Raw genomic sequence first — 23,108 nt, forward strand, 5'->3', positions numbered from 1 at the left:
GTTTAATTCTTAACTCTACAAGAGAAGCGAATATATGTTTTTAGAAAAGTTTTTTTGTTTTTTTTTGTACTGTCAGTACAAGAAAATTTCAGTCTGACCAGTGTTCTCTGCTGACACATCTGTCCATGTCAGGAACTGTCCAGAGTAGGAGCAAATCCCCATAGAAAACCTCTCCTGCTCTGGACAGTTCCTGACATGGACAGAGGTGTCAGCAGAGAGCACTGTGGTCAGACAGAAAAAGAAAAGAACTTCCTCTGGAGCATACAGCAGCTGAAAAGTAGGGTTACCGTTTTTAAATAGAAGTAATTTACAAATCTATTTAACTTTCTAGCACCAGTTGATTTAAAAAATTAAAAAAAATTATATTAAGTACAACCGTGGTAGAAAACTTCCTCTGTTGCCATGTGCACAAAATGTTATCATATAGAAAGTGGTAGATAACAGGGTGGCACTGCTATTAAATAATACTTGGAATAAGGATAATCCGAGATTTCAGGGGAACACTTAAAAATAATGCAATACCTGGGGGTGCAGATAGTGTGCAGAGATGCAGTTCAGTACTTTCAAGAATAGAGAATGGAAGAATCGCACTCACCCACTGTAGTTGCGTAGAAAATTATTATTTCAAGGACATACTCCTGAAGATGAGTATGGGACGTGGAGGAGCACAAAGACAAGCGACTAGTTTTGCACCGTCCGATTCTTCCGTACTCTATTCTTGAAAATTTTATAATGCCTAAATGTAAACATTAGTATGACCGGAACAGATAAGGGACAGCATCAGAGGTGGTATTTTAACTGTAGGGCAAATAATGGGGTTACAAATCTTGTTTGTGTTTAGTTTCTAGTTTTCAGTAGGTGAATTTGTCATATTGTAAACAAATACATGTGTGTTTGTTTTCCCCCCTCATTTTAGAAGTGTCAAAGCCTGAGAGAAACATGGCTTTTGCAGAAAACACCAAGCTCACACAGCCTGCTAACCTCAGTAAACCTAAACAAAATGGCAATGGTCATTCCAGTATCTTTCCAGCACACTTCATGCTCCTGCAAAACCCAGCAAACACCACAGATGTAGAATCAAGAAAACTAAGGTATCTGTTGTATATTTGAAGATTTGTGGTAATGTTTAATAAATCACTTAAGGGAATGGTCACATGGTTAACCCCTAAAGGACAGAGTTATATTTTCACTTTTTTTTTCCTCCTTAACTCATAAAAAAAAAATTGTAACGTTTCCAATGTTCCACCTACAGACCCATATGAGGGCTTTTTATTTTATTGATTTTTATAAAAAAAAAATTTTTTTAATCAATCACCACAAAATCTACGGCGAAACCCGATTCTACGCAGTGCACTTTACAGAAAAAATGACACCTTATCTTTATTCTGTAGGTCCGTGCGGTTACAAGGATATCTAATTTATATAGCTTTTATTTAATTTTACAAAAAATACATGCATTATAATTAGTATGATTAAAATTGTTGTCTTCTGACCCCTATAACTTTTATTTTATTTATTTATTTTTTTCACATATGGGGATGTATGAGGGCTAATTTTTTGTGCCGTGATCTGAAGTTTTTATTGGTACCATATTTGTTTTGATTGGACTTTTTGATCACTTTATTTTATACGTCGTTTTAAAAGGGGTTCTCTGGTGCTTACACATCTTATCCCCTATCCAAAGGATAGGAGATAAGATGCCTGATCACGGGAGTCCCGCCGCTGGGGACGCCCGTGATCATGCATGCGGCACCCCGTTTGTAATCAGTCCCCGGAGCGTGTTCGCTCCGGGTCTGATTACGGGCGACTACAGGGCCGGCGGCGTGTGACGTCACGCCTCCGCCCCTCAATGCAAGCCTACGGGAGGGGGCGTGATAGCTATCACGCCCCCTCCCGTAGGCTTGCATTGAGGGGCGGAGGCGTGACGTCACACGCCGCCGGCCCTGTAGTCGCCCGTAATCAGACCCGGAGCGAACACGCTCCGGGGACTGATTACAAACTGGGTGCTGCGTGCATGATCACGGGCATCCCCAGCGGCGGGACTCCCGCGATCAGGCATCTTATCCCCTATCCTTTGGATAGGGGATAAGATGTGTAAGCACCAGAGAACCCCTTTTAAAACGACGTAAGTAAAAAAAAAAACTATTCCTCGGTCAGCTACATTGGGGGGACACAGGAACCGAGGGTATATCTTGCTGACACTAGGCAAAAACAAAAGAAGTCGGCTCCTCCCAGCAGGATATACCCCACCTACTGCCTCAGAGACACTCAGTTTTAGCTTAGTGTCCTAGGAGGCAACACTGGTCTGGGTTTCTCCAGACCTGTTCTAATTTTATTATTTTCTAGCTGTTAGAGTTTAGATTTTTTTTCTCCTTTTTTATTTTTCTAGGTAGGGGCGACAGGAGCATGGCGCTGCCTGATTTCCCCATATGGTTCATAGAGTATGGTCCGTTAACCCTTCTTTGCCACCGACCAGCACCAGGTTGTACCTCTGGTCCGGGTCACCTATTGCCGCTTATTGAATCTATTGCCGCTATGATGCAGATGGCCCAGACTGGTTGAAGAGAGGCACCTTTCGCATACTTTAAGGTAAGAGTATCTGCAACTTAGGTAAGTATGTGACCCAAACTTCCTTACCTTCGGGCATTCGGCGGGTTCACGGGCGTCTCGGCCGGGTCCGCCTGAAAATTCAGGCCGCGGCTTCGGCCTGCTTCACGGCCACGCGTAGCTCCGTCCCCTTTTCTTTGCGCTAGACACGCGTCCTATCTCTGCACAGCACACGCACAGGGAGGCATGTGTCAGCCTCTCCTGTGCTAGTGCGCGCTCGGGGACACAGTTTCAGCCTCTCCTGGCGCTGCGGGGTTCATCAGTTCCCTCCCCTCCGCTGGGGATCACATGACTCGCCTCAGCTCCGGAGTCAAGCACCGCTCTCCTCAAGCTGCTGCACTCTGCTCCTGTGAGTCTCCCTCCAGCCTTCTGCTGCTCCATATCTGCTGCAGCAACCTGAACTTGGGCTTCTGGATACTGTCCCTGTGCTCCTGGCAAGACTTCAGGTACTGCAAGACACAGGAACCTGGTTGAGCTTGTTCCATTTCTTTCTGTTTCTGGGTAGCAGACTTCTCTGTATTTTTTTGCAATGTCCGCCCCAAGTTTTGAACTTTCCCTCAGACAGGCGGTCTCCGCTTCGGTCACTTACTATGCCTGCATGGGGTGTAAAGTAAAAATGCCGGGGGGTTCGGCTGAACCCACCTGTTCTGCCTGCTCTTCCTCCCGCCTTAACCCCCCCCCACCCAGGATAGCCCCCTGGAGCGCGTGACCCTTGATCCTGCCCCAGTTTGGGTGGCTTTTCTCTCCCAAACGATTTCTGATCTGGCTCAGGTTTCCAGGGAGGTGGCTACGGCCTTAAAGCAGTCCTCCTTGGGAGTCCAGTATGGCGTCTTTGGACCGTCGGCGCTCTCACAGGCGTCCCAGGGTCATTTATTCTGACTCCTCTCCCGAGCACAGGTCTTCCTGCCGCTCGCGCTCCATGTCCTCTCCTGTTAGGCGGCGTCCTCGGTCTCGTGGTCGCTCTCCTAGGGGCTGCTTCCGATCCCCAGCCCACCCTGCCAGATATGTCACCTAGATCCGGAGCTTCCACTGCCCGTTCCCAGTCTCCAGGGGAACTGGTGTACTCTGACTCGGCTCCGCTATCGGATTCTGAAGAGCTGTCATCCATGTCGGACTTGGTGGACAGCTTGGTGTCAGCTGTCAAAGACACCTTCCACCTACAGGTCCCTGAAACTTCGGACCCTGCTCCTGGAGTTTCCTTGACACATACTCATTGCTCCCCCAAGGTCTTCAGTGGACATAAGGAGTTTGATGATCTTCTAGAGACCGCCTGGAAGTTTCCGGAGAAGCGCTTCCAAGGCACTGAACGGTTGAAGACTCTGTGTCCGTTTTTCTTAGGATCTGGTCTCTAAATGGACCGTTCCGCCGTTGGTGGACCCCCCCCCCCCCCCCAGTCTCCCGTTTATCAAAATCCACCACCCTGCCACTGGCGGATGCCGCTTCCTTTGAAGATTCTGCGGACAAGCGGGTCGAAAACCTGGCGAAGTACGCCTTAGAGGCGGTTGGGTCCGCCTTGCTTCCGGCCTTTTGCTTCGACCTGGGTCTCCAAGGCCTTATCGGTTTGGGCTTCTCAGCTACGCCATGGGGTGTTGTCCAGAGCCACTCCTGATGATTTGGCTGATATTGCTCTCCAGACCTCCAAGGCAGGTGACTATTTATGCCAAGTTTCCTTAGAGTCAGCATGCTGTGCGGCCATTGCGTCCGACAATCTAGTCGCCATTCGCCGCTCTATGTGGCTTAAAGCTTGGAACGCCGACTCTGCTTCTAAAAAGGAAATGGCCTTCACTGGGGGTCGTCTCTTTAAAAAAAAAAAAAAAAGCTGGACGACCTCATTTCCGAAGCTACGGGGCGGGGGGGGGGGGGGGGGCGGTTGTGTAAGAGTTCCTTGCTTCCCCAGAATAAGACGCGCCACCCTACTGTTTGAGGGGGATTCCGCAAGACCGCTTCCTTTCGCTCCCTTGGCCCCAGGCGCCAGGACAAGTCGGGTTCCTCACAAGCTCGGCAAGCCCCGTCTTTCAAGCCTCGCCCCTCCTGGAAGCAGGAAGGCCGTTCCAGCCGGTTTCCCGTGAAGTCGGGAACTCGCAAACCTACCTTAGCCTGAAGGGGCTCTCCCTCGGGTTTGGCGACCGCTTGTCCCTCTTTCGGAATGTCTGGTTGGCACATGTCCAGGATTCCTGGGTTCGGGATGTCTTCTCCGACGGTTACCGACTCGAGTTTGATTCTCTTCCCCGGGATAGTTTTTTCAGTCCCGAGCTCCTCGTTCGCCCGTCCTGGCTGCAGGCTTTCTCTCTGCCATTTGCACTCTGCTGGAGCAAGGTGTCATTGTGCCTGTTCCTCCTCAGGAACGTTTCCGGGGTTTTTATTCAAACCTCTTCGTTGTGCCCAAAAGAGGGGGAACGGTCCGTCCGATTTTGGACCTAAAACTCCTCAATTGACGCCTTCGCCATTTTCCGATGGAGTCCCTGCGCTCAATTGTTGCGTCCATGAACCAGGGAAAATTCCTGTCTTCCGTGGACATTCGGGATGCGTATCTCCACATTCCGATTTTTCCTTCACACCAACTGTTTCTACGGTTTGCCGTTCCGGAGGGTCACTTCCAGTTTAAGGCTCTGCCTTTCGGCCTGGCTACAGCCCCCAGGGTCTTTGCCAAGGTCCTGGCGGCTGTCATGGCCATCCTCCGCTCCCGAGCGGTGTCTGTACTTCCTTATCTGGACAACCTGCTGGTCAAGGCCCCTTCCCTGGTCCAGAACGAGGAGAGTTTTCATATCATCCTGCAGACTCTGACCACGTTTGGGTGGCTGATAAACGAGGAGACATCCAATCTTTCTCCCTCCCAGTCTCTAGTTTTCTGGGCCTTCGGTTCGATACCGGGAGAGCTCGGTTTTTCCTCCCGCCGGACAAGCGAAGTGCCATTCTGTCCGGTGTCCACCTTTTGAGACGCCCACATCCAGTGACCATTCGCTCCTGCATGACGGTGCTGGGCAGGATGGTGGTAGCCATGGCGGTGGTTCTGTTCACGCAGTTTCGTTGCCGCCCGCTCCAGGGGACCATTCTGTCTCTCTGGAACGGATCTCCCCTGTCCTTGGATCGTCGGATCCGCCTCCCCTCCTCGGCTCACCAGTCGCATCTTTGGTGGCTCCGCTCTCCTCTCCTCCTGGGCGGTCGCTCGTTCCTTCCCTTGACCTGGCTAGTCCTGACGACAGACGCGAGTTTCCTCGGCAGGGGGTGGCGTCCTTCTGGACCGGACGGTCCAGGGCCGCTGATCTCCTCAGGAAGGCCATCTTCCCATCAATGTCCTGGAGATCCGGGCCATCTTCCTTTTTGTCTCCTGCACTGGGAGTCCCTTCTCCGGGGCCGCTCGGTCCACATTCAGACAGACAATGCCACGGCCATGGTGTATGTCAACCGTCAAGGGGGCACTCGCAGCCGCGCTGCTTTGACCGAGGTGTCCAAGATCTTGGTTTGGGCGGAGCGTCTGGTCCCCGCCATATCAGCAATCCACATCCCGGGGGTGGAAAATTGGGAAGTGGACTTTATAAGTTGCTCCTCTCCTGACCTCAGGGAGTGGTCCCTCTGGCCCTGGCCGCGGACACTCTCAACGTTCCCTGGTCTCGCTTCACTCTCCCTTATCTGTTCCTGCCGCTTCCTCTTCTGCCCCCCGTGCTGAGGAAACTCAAGGCTGAAGGTGTCTCAGCCATTCTGGTGGCTCCGGATTGGCCCCGACACTCTTGGTACGCAGACGTGGTTCGGCTTGTGGCAGACGTCCCCTTTCAGCTGCCGGATCGCCTCGATCTCCTTTCTCAGGGCCCACTCTGCCACCCCAATTCCCCAAACCGTGGTATTGAAGGCCCGTGGTTTTTCCTCCGGGGTTATTCGCACCATGCTCAGGGCGCGTAAGAAGTCCTCGGCCAGGATTTATCACAGGACTTGGCGGGCCTACTTTCGGTGGTGCGAGGCCCGCTCTCTTTCTCCAATTCAATTTTCTCTGCCTAACCTTCTGGCGTTCTTGCAGTCGGGCCTTGAGACGCGTTTGGCTCTTTGTTCCCTCAAGGGTCAAGTGTCGGCGCTGTCTATTATTTAGCGGCCGCTGGCTTCCGACTCTTCGGTTCGCACCTTCCTTCAGGGGGTAGCTCATGAGAATCCTCTTTACATGTCTCCTACTCCCCCTTGGGATCTGAACTTAGTCCTGAGCACCTTACAGTCCGCTCCGTTCGAACCTCTCCGGGACATTTCCCTTGGTTTCCTGTCTTGGAAGGTGTTCTTCCTGGTTGCCGTGACCTCTATCCGCAGGGAGTCTGAATTGGCAGCTCTCTTGTCAACCTCCCTTCCTGATTCTTCATCAGGACAAGGCTGTGCTACGGCCAGTACCTTCTTTTCAACCGAAGGTGGTTTCTTCCTTTCATCTGAACGAGGAGATCGTTCTTCCCTCCTTCTGCCCTGCTTCGTCTCATTCTACGGAGCGATCCCTCCACAACCTAGCTGTGGTCAGAGCTTTGCGGGTTTACCTTTCGGCAACATCTTCCTTCCGACGGTCTGATTAGCTGTTTGTCCTTCCGGAGGGCCGGCGCAAGGGTTTGCTGGCTTCTAAGGCCACCATCTCCAGGTGGATCCGGTCCGACATTTCTGAAGCGTATCATTCAAAGGGGAAGAATCCCCCCCTTCCGGGTTATGGCTCATTCCACTCGCTCTGTGGGGGCGTCTTGGGCGGTCTTCAACAGGGCTTCTGCCCTACAGGTGTGTAAGGCGGCCACTTGGCTTTACCGTCCGCTTGATTCCGGGTTGATTGTTTTTTTTTTTTTTTTCCCACCCCGGGGACTGCTTTGGTATGTCCCACGGTTCCTGTGTCCCCCAATGGAGCTGACCGAGAAAAGGAGATTTTTTACACTTACCATAAAATCTTTTTCTCGGAAGATCCATTGGGGGACACAGCTCCCACCCCGTTGGTTTTTAGTTTGTTGCCGGAGGGTCGGTAGCCTGTCAGTCTGTTGGTTCACTTGTTTTGACTGGGCTCCCTTCGGACTCTGTATTTTTCGGTTCCTCCTATTTCTTTAGGACTAAAACTGAGGCAGTAGGTGGTGTAAAAAATCTCCTTATTGCCACGATGATATGTAATATGAGAAACTGTGACTTAGTGGAGATATATAGAATATAACCTATATCCAATAGATCAGCATTTGCTGGCCACATATGTAATTGCGTATTGAACAGACAATCGCCCAAGGGCTATAACCATGACAACACTGATATTTTAAAAGAAAACAGACACTGCACCCTGTGTCTGTTTTCTTTTAAAATATCAGTGTTGCCACGGTTATAGCCCTCGGGCAATGACATAGGTGGCCAGCAAATGCTGATATATTGGATATAGGTTAAATCCTATATATCTCCACTCAGTCACAGCTTCTCATATTACATATCACCATGGCAATACCGTTTTTTTTAATTTTTAATTTTTTTTTTAATTACGTCGTTTTAATGAGCACAATAAAAGTTTTATTAGGGGCTATTTGGCATATTTGTGCCTTTTTGGCACTTGTTGGATTTTTTGTTAATTTCCTTCCCTAATAAGGGTATTTTTGGTGTTACATTCATGCAGAAAAGATGTGACGTCCCTACTTTCCGCAGTGTTATGCGTTAGTGTTATTAAATAAAAAAAATAAAAATTTAAATAAAAAGAAATAAAATTTAATTGAAAAATGTTTTTATTTGTTTTGCAGCAGAACTTCCAATGCAGCTGTTGGAAAACCGAATCACACCATTGGTCCAGCTTTTGAAAAATCTTTTCCAATCAAAAATACAGTTAGTCTATCTTCATGGAGTGGTGCTTGTCGCCGAAGCCCTAAGAAAATGCAGAGGCGACAAATTACTACAGTAGAAGAAGTAAGTTGTACATACAGCCTCGTGTATGTGTTTTTTATTTTTATTTGTGTACTGAATATACTCGAGTATAAGCCAGGTTTTTAAGCACAATTTTTCGTGTTAAAAATGCCCACCTCGGCTTATACTAGAGTGAAAAAAAAATACCATTGGGGGGGGTCAATACGTTTCCCCAGGTTTTGTGGGTGAAAGCAGGGGCCTCTGCTTATATTCGGGTCGGCTAATACTCGAGTATATATGGTAAGTGGGTATTACAGGTTCAGCAAAGTGCATTAAAGTGATTTTTCCAGCCAAAAGCTATTGTTGGTCTATCTGTGGGACAGCATCCTTTTTATTTATTATTATTATTATTATTATTATTATATGTGCACTTTTGGGGGGAGCTACACAAGTTTAGACAAATTAATACAGAAAAGATATTTAATGTTTTAACATTTTTTTTTTTTTTTTTTTTTTTTTCTTGTGGTGAGGGGGTAATGGGGGAAATTTATCAAAACCGGTCTACAGAAAAGTTGCTTTGTTGTCCATAGCAACCAAGCAGATCACTTATTTAATTTTTCAGAGACTTTTTCCAAAATGAAAGAAGCAATCTGATTGGTTGCTATGGGCAACTTTTCCTCTAGACAGGTTTCTAATGTCACTATATTGGTTGGTCTAGGGTTTAAGACAGTTAATAGCTAAGAGCCACATCCTGTTAAAGATGTACACAGTTTTCTGCATGTTGCATTTTATGAAAGTTACTATCCACAGATGTCTCATGAATTATTTGGTGCAACACTGCATGAGGAGACAGTATGGCAGGGTTGACAGCATTTTTAACAGTACATAGGAGATTTATCATTCTTTTCAAACATATGGCTTTTATATGACAATTTAATTTTTTAACTAACTTTTGCTTACATGCGACTTATTTATCAAAGTCGCACGACCTTGATAGATAAATTGCACGTAAGCAAAATCTGGAAATCCCGCTTACAAAAGCATTTTTTAAAGCAGATAAGTTTTCCCTTATGTTAGTAGCCAAAGTTCTTTATCTAGCCTTTATTACCAGTAGTGTTGCTAGAGAGTGACGGGGGAGGGGAGGTGTACCACATCGGGTGACGCCCTCACTGGCCTGCCTGACGCTAAATAGCTGCACTCCAACTATCCCGTAACAACCCATCCACCCTCCTCAGAAATAAAAAAATATTAAAAACATACTATGCCGCACCATGAATATCCATACTCTGGAGGCTTTTTGTTTAATTTTGAGCCCACATTTTGTGACTGTGGGCGGAGTCTCGTGTTGCTGAGCTGAGGCCGGAGTTTACGCCAGGAAGAAAGACACAAACAGGCACATAAATAATAGTGGAGCCACATACACACCATAAAAAAAATGGTTCGATATGTTACCCACCCCAAAATGTGCATAAAGCTGTATTACTATGGATTTTTTTTTTTTTTTTAAGGAAAAATTTTAGTGCCACATATGGGTTCTTTTAATTCTTACACAATTGTTTTGTGCCTTATTCTATTTTAACACATTCATTTTAAAATTTTTGTGGGTACGCCAGCATGTACGTGTCCTAAAATTAACAAGGTGTGCAGTGTGTATTTTCAACCTTAAAATTGTTATATTATAAATTTTTTCTAACATTAACCCCTTAAGGACCAAGCCCATTTTGGCCTTAAGGACCAGAGCGTTTTTTGCACATCTGACCACTGTCACTTTAAACATTAATAACTCTGGAATGCTTTTAGTTATCATTCTGATTCAGAGATTGTTTTTTCGTGACATATTCTACTTTAACTTAGTGGTACATTTTTGTGGTAACTTGCATCCTTTCTTGGTGAAAAATCCCAGCATGCGTGGACAGTCAATGGCTGTCTGGCAATACTAGGAGTTGCTGTTTTGCAACAGCTGGAGGCTCTGCTTTGGAAACTGTGGCGTACTGGACATTCTTAATGGGGAGGGGTATGTGTATATGTAGAGTTTTTAACTTTTTATTTTATTTTGTGGTAGTGTAGTGTTTTTAGGGTACAGTCACACGGGCAGGGGAGTACAGCGAGTTTCCCAGCGCAAAATTTGCTGCATCTCAAACTTGCAGTGAGAAACCCACTGTACCCTGTACATTCACAGGGGGGAGGTGCACCAGCTGTTGCAAAACCACAACTCCCAGCATGCATGGTCTGTTAGTGCATGCTGGGAGTTATAGTTTTGCAACAGCTGGAGGCATACAGGTTAGGAAACACTGAGTTAGAAACAGACAATGTTTCCCAACCAGTGTGTCTCCAGATGTTGCAAAACGACAACTCCCAGCATGCCCAGACAGCTGAAGGGCATGCTGGGAGTTGTAGTTTTGCAACATCTGGAGGGCCCCAGTTTGGAGACCATTGTATAATAGTCTCCAATCTGTGCTCTTCCAGCTGTTGCAAAACTACAACTCTCAACATGCACTGACTGTCCAGGCATGCTGGGAGTTGTAGTTCGGCAACATCTGAAGGGCCCGCGTGTCCCCCCACCCCCCCCCCATGCCGCAGGTCCCCGCGAGCCCCCATAGCCATCTTCCCCCGTTCTGCCCGACTTCCAGGGGCGGGCAGTGCGGGGGATCTGAACTTTCACAACTGGTCACTGTGATTGTTTACCAGGACAATCGACAGATGGTCCTGGGGGGTGTTGCAGAAGTTGCCCCTGCTGGAAACGGTGGGACTTCTGCCAGTTAACCCGTGCGATGCTGCGCATCGCCGGGTTAACTGCGTGTCATATATATATATATATAAGCCGTGATGCGCAAACTGCCTGCACATTGCGGCTTATATATAAGCCACTCTATGGGAAGGGGTTAATGTAGTAGCTTTGTTTCATGATGCAGAACAAGAACAGTTGTTAAAGTGGGTGTTAATTTCCTTTTCTGCAGACGGATGCACTTTCTATAAGCCAGGTTGGACCTGGAATACATATGTGACTTTTAAATGGAGCAACTTTTTTTTTCTTCATAAATAGCGACTATCGCATTTGATAAATACATGACTACTGCAAAGTAAAAAAAAATTACTACGTGAGCAGATTTCTGAAGTGTGCTTTGGAATAAGCAAACATTTTAAAGTCGCAGCATGTATAGAAAATACTTTTTTTTTTTACGCAAAAAAAATCTACTACAGGGCTTGATAAATCTCCTTCATGGTGATGTACCAGCAGCATGCGCCATATGTAATCGACCAAAGACAACTAGGGAAAATGTTCGTTCTATTTCCCTCCACATATCCTTTTTTTTTTTTTTTTCTTTCAAAGTGCAGCAAACAATGCTTTTTAGTTGAACTTAAACGTACAGGAAACAGACTGCATTTGAGTTCATATAGTTCTTTAAACTCAATAAAAGATGCAGCATGTTACAAGCATACAATGTAAACTGTGTCCCTCTTGCTCTAATGGTTCACGGGTAACATTGTGACAATGTCAGACCCTGCTGTGCAAAACTTACTTGTGTCTCTGACTTTCCCGTATAGCCAATCACTGCCTGATTTGGAGCCAGCGATTGGCTGAGCAGGTAGGTTTTTTTTCTGAAGTGCTGTGCAGCAGAGGCAGGCACTTTTAGTGGTGGCAGGGGAGCAGGAAAGAGAAGTATGTTTCTGTTAAGATTTAAAACAGTCGGAGCCTAGTTGCCTATGAAGATTGACCCCTGGAATGCCACTAAAGGCTGTCTGGGGTGTCTAGCCATAACTAGATTTCCTGACTGAGGACTGATGCAGGAGCCTTTTAGCAATTTTTTCTTGGTAAAAAGTGCATCTTATGGTCCGATAAACATTCAGTATATAATCTTCTTGTAAATGACAAAAGGTCACTCCCCTACAGTCAGCTGTTGTGTGGTTTAACCTGGCAGCAAGTATTAGATTTCCAGATATTGAGAGAATCAGTATGTATCTGTGAAATTCAGAACTGTGCTAGCTCCCCTACAGTGAACAGAGATGCTCATTGTAGCCTTTCTTGGCTTGTAAGTGTCCTGAATGGAAGTGACCAGACAACCTATTGTGAACATATTTCTATCATTTAGATAAAATGTTTTTTGTGTTTGAATTTTTTTTTCTTTTCTTACAGACAGTACGTGAGGGGGAGAAAGAAATCTATAGACAATTGATTCAGGTTGTAACAGGAAAAACCTTTTTGTCCACCAATTCCACAACGTTTCTTTCTCCAGAAATGTAAGCTGTTACCTCTTTTAGTTGACATGTACACTAAGGGAGGGGAAACAACCTCTAGTTTACATTTGAGGACTTATTAAACTTTTTTTTATTTTTCCTTTTCTTTTTTTGTCAGATCACAGAGATTAAGTTCAAGTAGTGTATCTGGCCAACCTGTTGCTTCAAGTCTGAGTTCTTTAGAGCCTTACAGTGGGGATGTGGAACCTACATACCAGCCTCCAGTTAGTTTATTTTCAGAAAAGCGAACAGAAGTGCCACTTTCTCTTCATACCACTTTCAAACTATCATGCGAGAACAGAGATGTCAGCAAACACCAGCTTCACAAAGAACATAATCATACTACTCAAGAGCAGCCTAAAGGTAAAAGAAATGTGACATTGTTCTAATTTTTTTTGGTTTTTATTTTTTTCATGAGTGACTGACTAACTTCTGTGATTGTCATTTCTGTTCAGATTCAGACTCTGTCATTGTACTTGGTTCTGTTTCCAAAGAAGATCATCATTCCAGGTAAGAACATTTTCCTAAATAAGTTGCTGGCACAAATGTAGCTTATAAGTAAATTGTCTGTTGGCTGTTATGTTATAGCTAAACTGGGCGGAACTGCTACAGGTTTTCTATCTTGCTTTTATAGATGGAATATTCAGAGTTTACGCAGTGACTAATCTGCATCAAATAGGCCATGCTTCCTTTCCCAAGGTCACAGCACTTTTGTTGGTCCTAGATTTCTCAAACTCTGTAAGAGATTTTGAGAAAAATTTGGTTGTAGGGGGCGTTGCCTGTCTCATGGTATGAGCGGTCGCACGGAGTGAGTGCTCCCGCTTAGAGCCTGCTAAATCCACCATCTTGACTACTCATCCTGGCTTCTCAAACACATGTGACCCGATCTAAAGTGAAGAAGATGCCCCCTAAGCAAGATCAGAGTCGCGGGCAAGAGAAATCACCGGTAAAGAAGCTGAAAGATTTTGCCCGCACTGTCAAGCAAGATGGCGTCGGCCGTGCAGCTGTGGCCCACTCTTCCCGCTCTGCACTCAGACCTCAGTTTGACCTGGTGGAGGCTTCGGAATCTGATGCAGATGCTCCTGAGCTGACCCTCTGGGAGGTTAGTGAGATGCTACTCACCGCTATTCAGGCTAGCAGCACGTCCCTTACTGGCAAGATGGAGGAAGTGAGGGTGGACGTGGGACTCCTGCGGCAGGACCTGCACAAACTCAGGGACAGGGTGACTGATGCCAAGCAAGGTGTCTCGGTGCTAGAGGACACTGGGTCCCATCCCTGATTCTATTGCTGCCCTTCACACTCAAGTGGAGTAGGCAAAACAGAAAAACGATGATTTAGAGAATAGACTGCGCCAAAATAATATCAGAATTATAGCCATGACTTCTAAACTGTAATGATCGGGACTTGGTCCTACCCTCGGCATGAAGACTCCCTGAGATATGCCATGACAATACCCGGGTGTCCATATTTCCAGACTTTTCCTCTGACTTACAAAGACGCAGGGCACAACAATGGGATTGCTTTCTCTATGGTCTTACCTGCCAGGCTGCAGGTAATGGATGGAGATCGAGCCATGTTCTTCCCTACCCACCCCTGGAGGCTGATGGCTGGCTCAAACCCAGCGCCGTGTCAACTGTCCTTGGACTGGCTGGCTCACCGGTGACTCCCTAATGCCTTCTAAGTTCACCGCATGTCTGATCTGCTGACCCTCGTCTGTGTGTATGGACTCTGCTATGGCTGCGGTGTGTTAGATGCTATATGCCCTCACCTTCATCCTCAGACTGCCTTACCTCTGGAAAAGGGCACAAAGGGGCCAGGACTCTGTTCTTTCTGAAGTTCTCTTACATGCCTGTTTGCTTGGATTCTCCTTACATGTTTTCTGCTGCTTGGATTCTCTGGTAATCCCTTTTGCTATTTCTCCTCTGGTCCATCCCTTACTTTTCTTGGTATTTCTTCTCTCCTCCAGTGGTCTCCTCTGGCTTTTTCTCTTTACATCCTATGTACTCCCCTGATTCCTTCTCCTTAGCTGCTTCCACTCTCAGCTCTTGTCCCCCTCCTCCCTATTCCTTCTCTCTTTCCCCTTTTACCCTTTCCTGGTTTCTTTCCCTCAGCTCAAATTCTCCTCCCTTTTGGCTATCTGCTTATTCTCTTTTCTTCTATCCCTTTTACATCGCTTCTCCTCCTCCTCCTTTTTTCAGCTACTTTCCTTGGCTTCTTTTCTTATTTTTACTTAGTTTGTGAAGCATGTTCTTACATGCAATTGCAGGCTCTCCCCACTAGATGGAGTCATAACCACAGTCTCCCTGTATGTTGTTCTTGTGAGGGGTCTTGGGTCACCTAAAAGAGGCTGTTGGTCTTTACACAGATGCGTAGACTCCACATGACTCCAGACAGGGTCCACATACTGTCTAGGCCCTGGGTGCAATGGTCACAACATACCTTTCATACCGCCTTCTCCCAGGGGTTGTCTGTCCTGATCAACAAATCTGTTAGATGGGAGCCCACTGCGGTTCACAAAGACCCTCGTGGCTGATTTGGTTTTTATACATGGTTATGTTAGCAATGTTTCTTATGTGCTCCTTTTGTGTATATTCCTTCTCCAGCTAATCTAGATATTGTTCTTCAGGCTATTGTCTTTGCTGCTGGTTACCCTAATGCTTTCCCTATTTGTATGGGCGATTTCAATTTGGTACCGGACCCACTGCTAGATAGGCATACCTCTGGGGGTCAGTCCTCAGTTTCGGCCTTGGTTATCTGATCTCTCCTCACTTTTGGAGGAGGTGGGGTGGCTTGACGCTTACCGACTCCGTCACCCTGGCTCTCGTGTGTGTGTGTGTGTGTATATACTCATTATTCACTATTGGTAGGAATGCCCTCTCACGTATAGACTTGGCCCTTTGTTATGCCCAGGTGTTACAGGTTGCCTATGAGCCTAGAGCCATATCTGATCACTCCCCCCTGTGTGTGACTCTTCTAGTGTCCACCTCTGTAGGCCCAGGTGGAGGAAAATTCACCCCTTCTGGTTAGACCTTATTGGTGAGTCAGATAGGATCCCGGATCAACAGTCCGTATTCTTACAACATAATCTGCTTGAGGGTTCCCCTGATATGGTGTGGGAATCTTTGAAGTCTTACCTACGTGGATGCCTTCGTTCCACAATTTATTTTCTTAAAAGGGACACTACTAGGTGGGAGGTGGAGTTGGCCAGCAAGTGTTCAGAGTTGGAGGAGCTGTATGTTTATTTGTTTTTTTAGATCCTTCCAAAATGAATAAACAGGCGTGGCTGTCTATGGGCCGCCTTTACATGATGCATTTAAATAAGATGAATAGAAAACTATATTTTTCTCTTATCGGCTCCATTGGGGGACACAGACATCACAAAACAATTTTACTTTGAATCATTCCAGTAAATTACTAACCCATTTGGTGTGGCAGTACTAGGCTGCTCTGCCCATTCTTAGAATTCGGGCTTTAGATGGCTCTATTGACAGCTCTGACACAGCCGTCCAGTTCTCCTCCTTTTATGCAGATCTATATATGTCTAGGGCGCACTACAGTTTGGCCTAATTGCACACCTACCTGGGCGCCATTGATTTTCCTGCTCTCACAGCAGATCAACGTGAATTGTTAGATTCCCCTCTTACTCTACTTGAGTTGCAGGATGCTATTTCTGATATGGCCAAAGGTAAATCTCCTGGACCCGATGGTCTTTTCCTGGAGGTTTATCTTCTGTACTCTGAAATACTCCTTCCCGGGCTTCTCGACATGTACACCGTGGCATTTAGGGAAGGGGATTTTCCTCCTTCCTTGTACGTTGCTACTATTGTAGTCTTATTGTAACCGGACAAGGATCCTACTGATTGTGGCTCTTATCGCCCAATCTCCTTATTGAATCTGGATTATAAACTCCTATCTAAAGTTTTTGCCAACAGCCTAAATCGTCTGATCCCCTCCGTTATACACCCGGATCAAACGGGCTTTATGCCCGGTAAATCCACCTCAGACAATAATAGGTGAGTGCAAGTAGCTGTCCAAGTGGGGGTAGCTTATCATGGAGACTGGGCCTTGGCAGCACTTGATGTGGCCAAGACTTTCAACTCGGTTGAATGGGGATACCTTTCTGCAGTTCTTGACCGGTTTGTGGATAATTTTTGGCGCTGGGTATCTCACAGTCCTTTGCTCTGGGGAGGGGCACACGTCAGGAGTGCCCGTTGTCTCTGCTTCTTTTTGCGCTGGCAGTGGAGCCCCTGGCCCAGCTCATTAGGCAGGATACATTCTACATGAGTAGGTCCCTTGGGGGTGGGGAGGAGCATATAGGTCTCTATGTTGATGATTTGGTCCTATTCATGTCCCACCCTGAGGAGATGCTTCCCTAATCTATACAATTGATAGATTTGGTAACTTCTCAGGCCTATGTATAAACTGGTCTAAATCTGCTTTTATGCCCCTCTTGGACTCTCTTCGGGCTTCAGTAGTGTGTGCAGTCTCCACGTTTAAATACCTGGGAATTTACATCAATAGGGACTCCTCGCGTGATCTCGCCACTAACGTTATGCCCCTATTACCCTATATATGAGAAGTTCAAATTGTGGAGTTCTCTCCCTTTGGCAGTGGCAGGACGCATTAATCTTATTAAGCTGATTATCCTCCCGAAATGTTTATATATCTTGGCGCACTCAGCGGTACCTGTGCCTAAATCCTTCTTTATCATTCTGCACTCACTATTTGCTACCTTTATCTGGGGTCCGAATAGGCATAAGGTTAAGCTGTCTACCCTCCAGCGCCCTAAATTTGCGGCAGGGGTGGCCCTGCCGGACCTTTTTATCTCTATTATTTAGCTGGCCAACTCGGGTACTTGCGACACTGGGTGTTCCCTGATCCAATGCCAACAGCGGAGTAGACACTGGCTAGATTCGTGCAGCTCCCCTCCCTTTGCCCACTGTTAGAGGGTCCCCCAGCGGGAGACTTGCTCCCTCTGCACAAACTAGCTGTCCAGGTGTGGAAGGCCACAAAGCAGATCTATTCGTTTGCTGATGTCCCTGCTGACCTTCCTCTTTGGTACAACCCACATCTCTCACCTCCTGGGTTCTCCGGATTCCAACTCTTGGACAGGCTATGGGGTTATTTTACGGAAACACCTCTTTACTGACAATGTTCTGTGCTCATTTCTACAACTCCAGACTAAGTTTGCAGTGCCCAGAAAAACCTTTTATAAATTCCTCCAATTGCGCCATGCTGTTAATGCCCAATTCCCCGGTGGTAGTCCTCCAATCTCCGCCTATCCACTTATTGTAGTGCTATGCTCACAGGGTCCCAGAGGCCTGGGTTCCATTTTATACACCCACCTCATCCAGGCTAAAATTTTGCTGACCCCTCTCCCTGCTGAATGGCACTGGCAATCCCGTATCCCTTCTATGACTACTGAGTACTGGGAGGACCTGCAATCCTCCCACCTATTGGTTTCTTCAGCTGCCAACAATAAACTTATTCAATTGTACATTATCAATTACTGTTATTACTCCACTTGGGGGAGTCCTGCAATTGCTAAATTCTATAGTGGTTCTCCTCCGTATCTACCCAATGTTCTATGACTTCAATTCGTGACTTGATGGCCCTGCGGATGTTTTAAGATGATATACTATAGATTTCCATAAGTACAGCGGCATGGTTTCCTTATTCTTATGATGTTCTTATTTTACTACAATTATATGGCTACGGTTAGGTTCTGGAGCCTGATACACTAATGAACCTACTTTTGTATGTTTTCTTAGGCTGCATTCACATCACAATTTCTCCATCCGACATGAGTACACGATTTTATAACTTTAAATCATATGAAATCGTATATAAAGTCGGATCCATTGACCTCCATTAAAAAAAAATATATATATATATAAATCGAAACCATTGCACACATCCAATTTGATCCGCATCCGATTTCACACGATTTTTGTTCAGGTCTGAAATCGTGGTCAAACCCGATTTCAGACCTGAACAAAAAATAGTGTGTAATCGGCTGCGGCTCAAGTCGGATGTATGTAATGGATCCGATTTTTTTAAATTTTTTTTAATGGAGGTCAGTGGATCCGACTTTACATACGATTTTATACAATTGTAAGTTATGAGATCGTGTACTCATGTCGGATGGAGAAATCGTGATGTGAACGCAGCCTTAGCGCGTACTAGCGCATGTTTTTATGTTCTTTTAGTCGGCAGATTTACCTGAGTTAATGTGAGCGGATGTTAATTGGCAATGTACTTTGCACTTTATGATGTATATCCTTTTTTGCTATGTATGTTTTTATGCCTGCCTTTTCCTCTTGTAGTGATTGGAGTTTTTTTTCCCACTTCGATAAAACAAATTTAAAAAGGCGGCAGCAGCAGCTCTTCTTTTTCTTCTTCCACCGTTTGATAAATATGGGCTATGTTGTGCAAGTAACTTATGCCAGTTTGGCAAATTTGCAGTGGAAATCTAGGCCACTGTTCTGTGTTTGCTTTGAAATTGTCAATATTATAAGTAAATAAATTCACAAAGTTTAACAAGCTATTCAGTGCTGTGTAATATTAATTTATGTATCTTTGTCTTTTGCCTACAACATTTTAAACCACATACCTTCTTTACTTCCCTTTTTTAGCCGTCCATTCTTTCAGGCAGAACTATGGATTAAAGAAGTGTAAGTAATATCACTTTAGGCAGTAGAATTAATAATTAAAAATAACCTTCTCTTATTCACTTTAATTTTGTGTATTTTGTTAACAGCACCAGTCGCTATGATTCAAGAGCAAGGGAAAGGAGGAGACTGATAGAAGAACAAAAAGCTCTTGCATTGAAGCTTCAAAACCAGGTAACTGATGGTTATCGCAAATTCTCTTATTCACTAAGGCTTATATTTATTGATGTATAGAGAATTGCTTAAGGCAATGCCATTATGTCTTATCAGTTTTGCAGCTATATGAACAGGAGGGGAGTTTGATCTTGGTATGTTGAGCTTTGACAGTAAACAAGTAAGCATTTCCTCCTGAACAGCTTGTTTCAATGCTGACCATAACTTTCTCCAGCCATAATTGCTTGGTGCACCACAAGGTTACTATTTGTGGATGAAGTTATAGACAGCCACAGTTTGCTGCACAGAAAGTATTTTACAATACTCATCATTTGAATTGGCCACCATTGTACAGTGTTTTCCAGCTGTAGCAAAACTTCTGCTCCTGTCATGCTCTATATACTATAATGCTTGGTCGCACCAGGTCTACCAGAGCTGGCACTCTTCTTTTCAGTTACACACCTCTCTGGCTAATGTAGGGGGGATCCCTTTCTGGGACTTCCTTTTTAGATGGGGCTTTCCTAGTAGAATTGCTAATAATTGCATTGCTATACCTGTATTGAAGTACTAATGTATTACATATGGTCTTGGTAGGAAATACAATATGTTGCTGTGTTTTTAACTAGGCCCAGCACAGCTCTGAATGTGAGCTAGTCATGCATTTCTTCTGCACGTTATCTGAAAAACCCACATCAAATTTGCTGTGCCCCTTCAAACTGAATGTTTGAAGGGGTACTCCGGAGGGGAAAAAATTCAAATCAACTTGTGCATGAAAGTTATACAGAATTGTAAATTATATCTATTTAAAAATATTAATCCTTCCAGTACTTATTAGCTGCTGTATGCTACAGAGGAAGTTGTGTAGTTCTTTCCATTCTGACCACAGTGCTCTCTGCTGACACCTTGGTCTGTGTCAGGAACTGTGTAGAGCAGGAGAAAATCCCTATTGTAAACCCCATAGAAAATAGAACTACATTTTTCCTCCAGTGTACCCCTTTAAACACAATAGAGCTCTTTTTATAGGGTGTATTTACATGTACAGTATCCTGGCATATTTGATGCTGCAGATTTTTTGTTGCAAATTTCAATGTATATTAAATCATTGAACAACGCTTCAAATCTACAGCTGTAAATCAGCAGCATCAAATATGCAGCAGGTTTTGTGTGTGAATACATCCAAACAGTGTAGTTTTGCAACTTTGTTATATTGTTTATAAATTTCTCACCATTTTCAAGGTCTCTGCTTGCCGGTTGTAAACCATGTCTGGTTGGGCATTCAGAATCTAAAAACCTGCCTCGAATATGTTCTGTACACACATGTACACAGATCACTACATCAGGGTTGTTCAGCTGTAAAAGCAGCTCATGTTAAGGGCAGGTCTTCATCCTTCATCCAATGAATACTTCAGTTTATGAAAGTGGTATGTAGTATATTTAAGTATTTATACAGTTAAAAAGGGTTTACATCATGCAAATGAGGTTTATTTAGGGAATACTACAAGAAAAAAAGTTTACACTGTATTATGCAGAGTGCTGTGGCAGTGAGCACCAGGGGTCATGTACTGCCCCTTACTATTGAACACTAGAATAACTAGGGCTCAATCACATCACGTATTGAGGATATGTGCAGGGCCCCATTCACATAGATGATACGCGCAGGGCCCCATTCACATGAATGAGCTGGATGGAGCCAGATAGTGACTCCAGTTGGCTCCTTTTTTGGACCATATCCAGTTTTGTTGCCGGACTGAAAACCGAGGTCTGACACTGTTTAGTCCATCAACAAAACTGATACTGTCCAAAAATGAGCCGACCGGAGTCACTAACTTGCTCTATTTGGCTCATTCAAATGAATGGGGTGCTGCGTGAATATGGGAGCAGACGGTTCTTAAATTCTCCCGCCAGGTCCGGCTGCGAGTGCACCCTTAGAGGTTTTGGTTGGCTCAAATTCTGCCTTTTAAAGAGTGGACTTTTTCTAGAATGGTCTTACTGAAGATTAAACTAATACTGGGGAAATTTTTTTTTGTTCTTTTAAATACAGCGGCTACATGAGCGTTCTGTACATGATGCTGTAGACTTAAATCTTCGTGTACCTCTTGAAAAAGAGATTCCGGTTACCTTACTTCCAAAGAAAGAATCAGTGGAGGAGGAGCAGGAATTCCCAGTGCTAACGCAGGTAATTCCTTTGCCTGTTGTTTTATATGTTGGCGGCAACTGAGTTTTTTTTTTTTTTTTTACAACTGATTTATGTCATGTTTTAAATAAAGGAAATGGAAAAAGAAATTAAGCATGCTCTTTATGGTGGCAGCCAGGATCAAGTTTTAAGTGAAGCATTCCGCTTGACAATTACTCGCAAAGATATTATGACCCTAAATAGTCTAAACTGGCTTAATGATGAGGTAAGTCTGTTCAACTTGTATTTTTATAATTTAATATTATTATAGTAGTATTTTACCCCCCCCCCCCTTTTAATCCTCATTTTCTAAGATACAGTGACAGAGTTGTATTAGAGCTTATTTTGCGAGTGACAAGTTGTCCTTTTTACTGGCACCTTTTTTCTTTACTGTTTAATGTGTGACGAAACCAGAAAAAAAGCTTGTAGGGCAAAATTGAAAAAAGGGAAATGCAGTTTTTTGGAGCAATGTTTTTTTCGGCATTCACCATAGGCTAAAACTGTCAATCTAATTTTATTTTACAAGTCAGTACGATCCCAACAAAATTAGGGATGGCCCAATACGAATACATCGAATACTGATGCGTTTATTCTAGTACTTACTAATACCAATAACTGATATTGACACCAGGGTACTGTCTGAAAATTTTTGTCATTCTGAAGATATTGGTCTTGTTGTCAATATGTAAATTTCTTGTTCTGAACAGTGGAGACTGCTGCTGTAGTGTGAACAATGCTTTCTACCGTCTAACTGAAGCAGGGAGGAATAGTCACAATAGGGGAAATGACGTCGGCCGAAGAAAGCGGTGCACATGTAGCAGCAACCCGCCTCCATTGTGCAGAACAAGGAATTTACACTTAAACAGGAACACATTAACAAGCGGACAACTATGTTTTAGAATGGCTGCACCAATTTTTCACACACTGGCCCTCATTAACGATTGCAAACCCGACATGTTTTGTCGGGTTGTGCGCCAGATTGTCGCATTGCGCCAGAAATTCTGTCTGCTCCAGAATTGAAAAAACCCTGACTAACTATCCATTTTGCTAAGAAAACCTGAAAAGGGGTGTGGCTGTGGGAAAGAGGGCATGGTCTCCTAAAAGGGGCGTGTTCCCGACATTTTCACAAAAAAACAACATATTTACTACGGTTTCCACGTAAAATGTGGTGGATTTCAGCTGAGAAAAAACACAGATCAGAGCAGGTGTAACAAAAGCAAAGTGTAGGGAAAGTAGAAAATGTAGGGAAACCTTAGTAAATACCGTGGAAAATAAATTGTAGGGAATTAAAACCCACAAAGAAACCTACACTCCACTCTTATTAAATAAGGGCCACTAAGCAGCATTAAAAAAAATCAGATTAAGATCCAGACATATATTCCCTTCAGGAGACTCGGAAAGGCACTATATACAGCTAGCTAGGTACTTTGAGTCTGTGTACTGCCTTTAAC

General features: G+C 44.9%; 1 protein-coding gene across 5 annotated transcripts in view; it reads left to right on the top strand.

Annotated features, from left to right (window-relative positions):
* SENP1 (SUMO specific peptidase 1) overlaps nt 1–23,108 on the top strand; it is a 35,178-nt gene that overhangs the window by 6,741 nt on the left and 5,329 nt on the right. For 4 of the 5 annotated variants that reach the window (XM_056562725.1, XM_056562724.1, XM_056562723.1 and 1 more), the window contains exons 5-13: nt 917–1,091; nt 8,325–8,487; nt 12,560–12,663; nt 12,779–13,023; nt 13,116–13,170; nt 19,296–19,334; nt 19,421–19,505; nt 21,526–21,660; nt 21,752–21,883. In XM_056562725.1, the coding sequence (XP_056418700.1) occupies nt 917–1,091; nt 8,325–8,487; nt 12,560–12,663; nt 12,779–13,023; nt 13,116–13,170; nt 19,296–19,334; nt 19,421–19,505; nt 21,526–21,660; nt 21,752–21,883 (1,133 nt within the window). The remainder of the gene's footprint in view (nt 1–916; nt 1,092–8,324; nt 8,488–12,559; nt 12,664–12,778; nt 13,024–13,115; nt 13,171–19,295; nt 19,335–19,420; nt 19,506–21,525; nt 21,661–21,751; nt 21,884–23,108) is intronic. The other variant, XM_056562722.1, reaches the window with a different exon arrangement.

This window comes from Hyla sarda, chromosome 2 (assembly GCF_029499605.1).
Source record: "Hyla sarda isolate aHylSar1 chromosome 2, aHylSar1.hap1, whole genome shotgun sequence".
NCBI classification, from domain to species: domain Eukaryota; kingdom Metazoa; phylum Chordata; class Amphibia; order Anura; family Hylidae; genus Hyla; species Hyla sarda.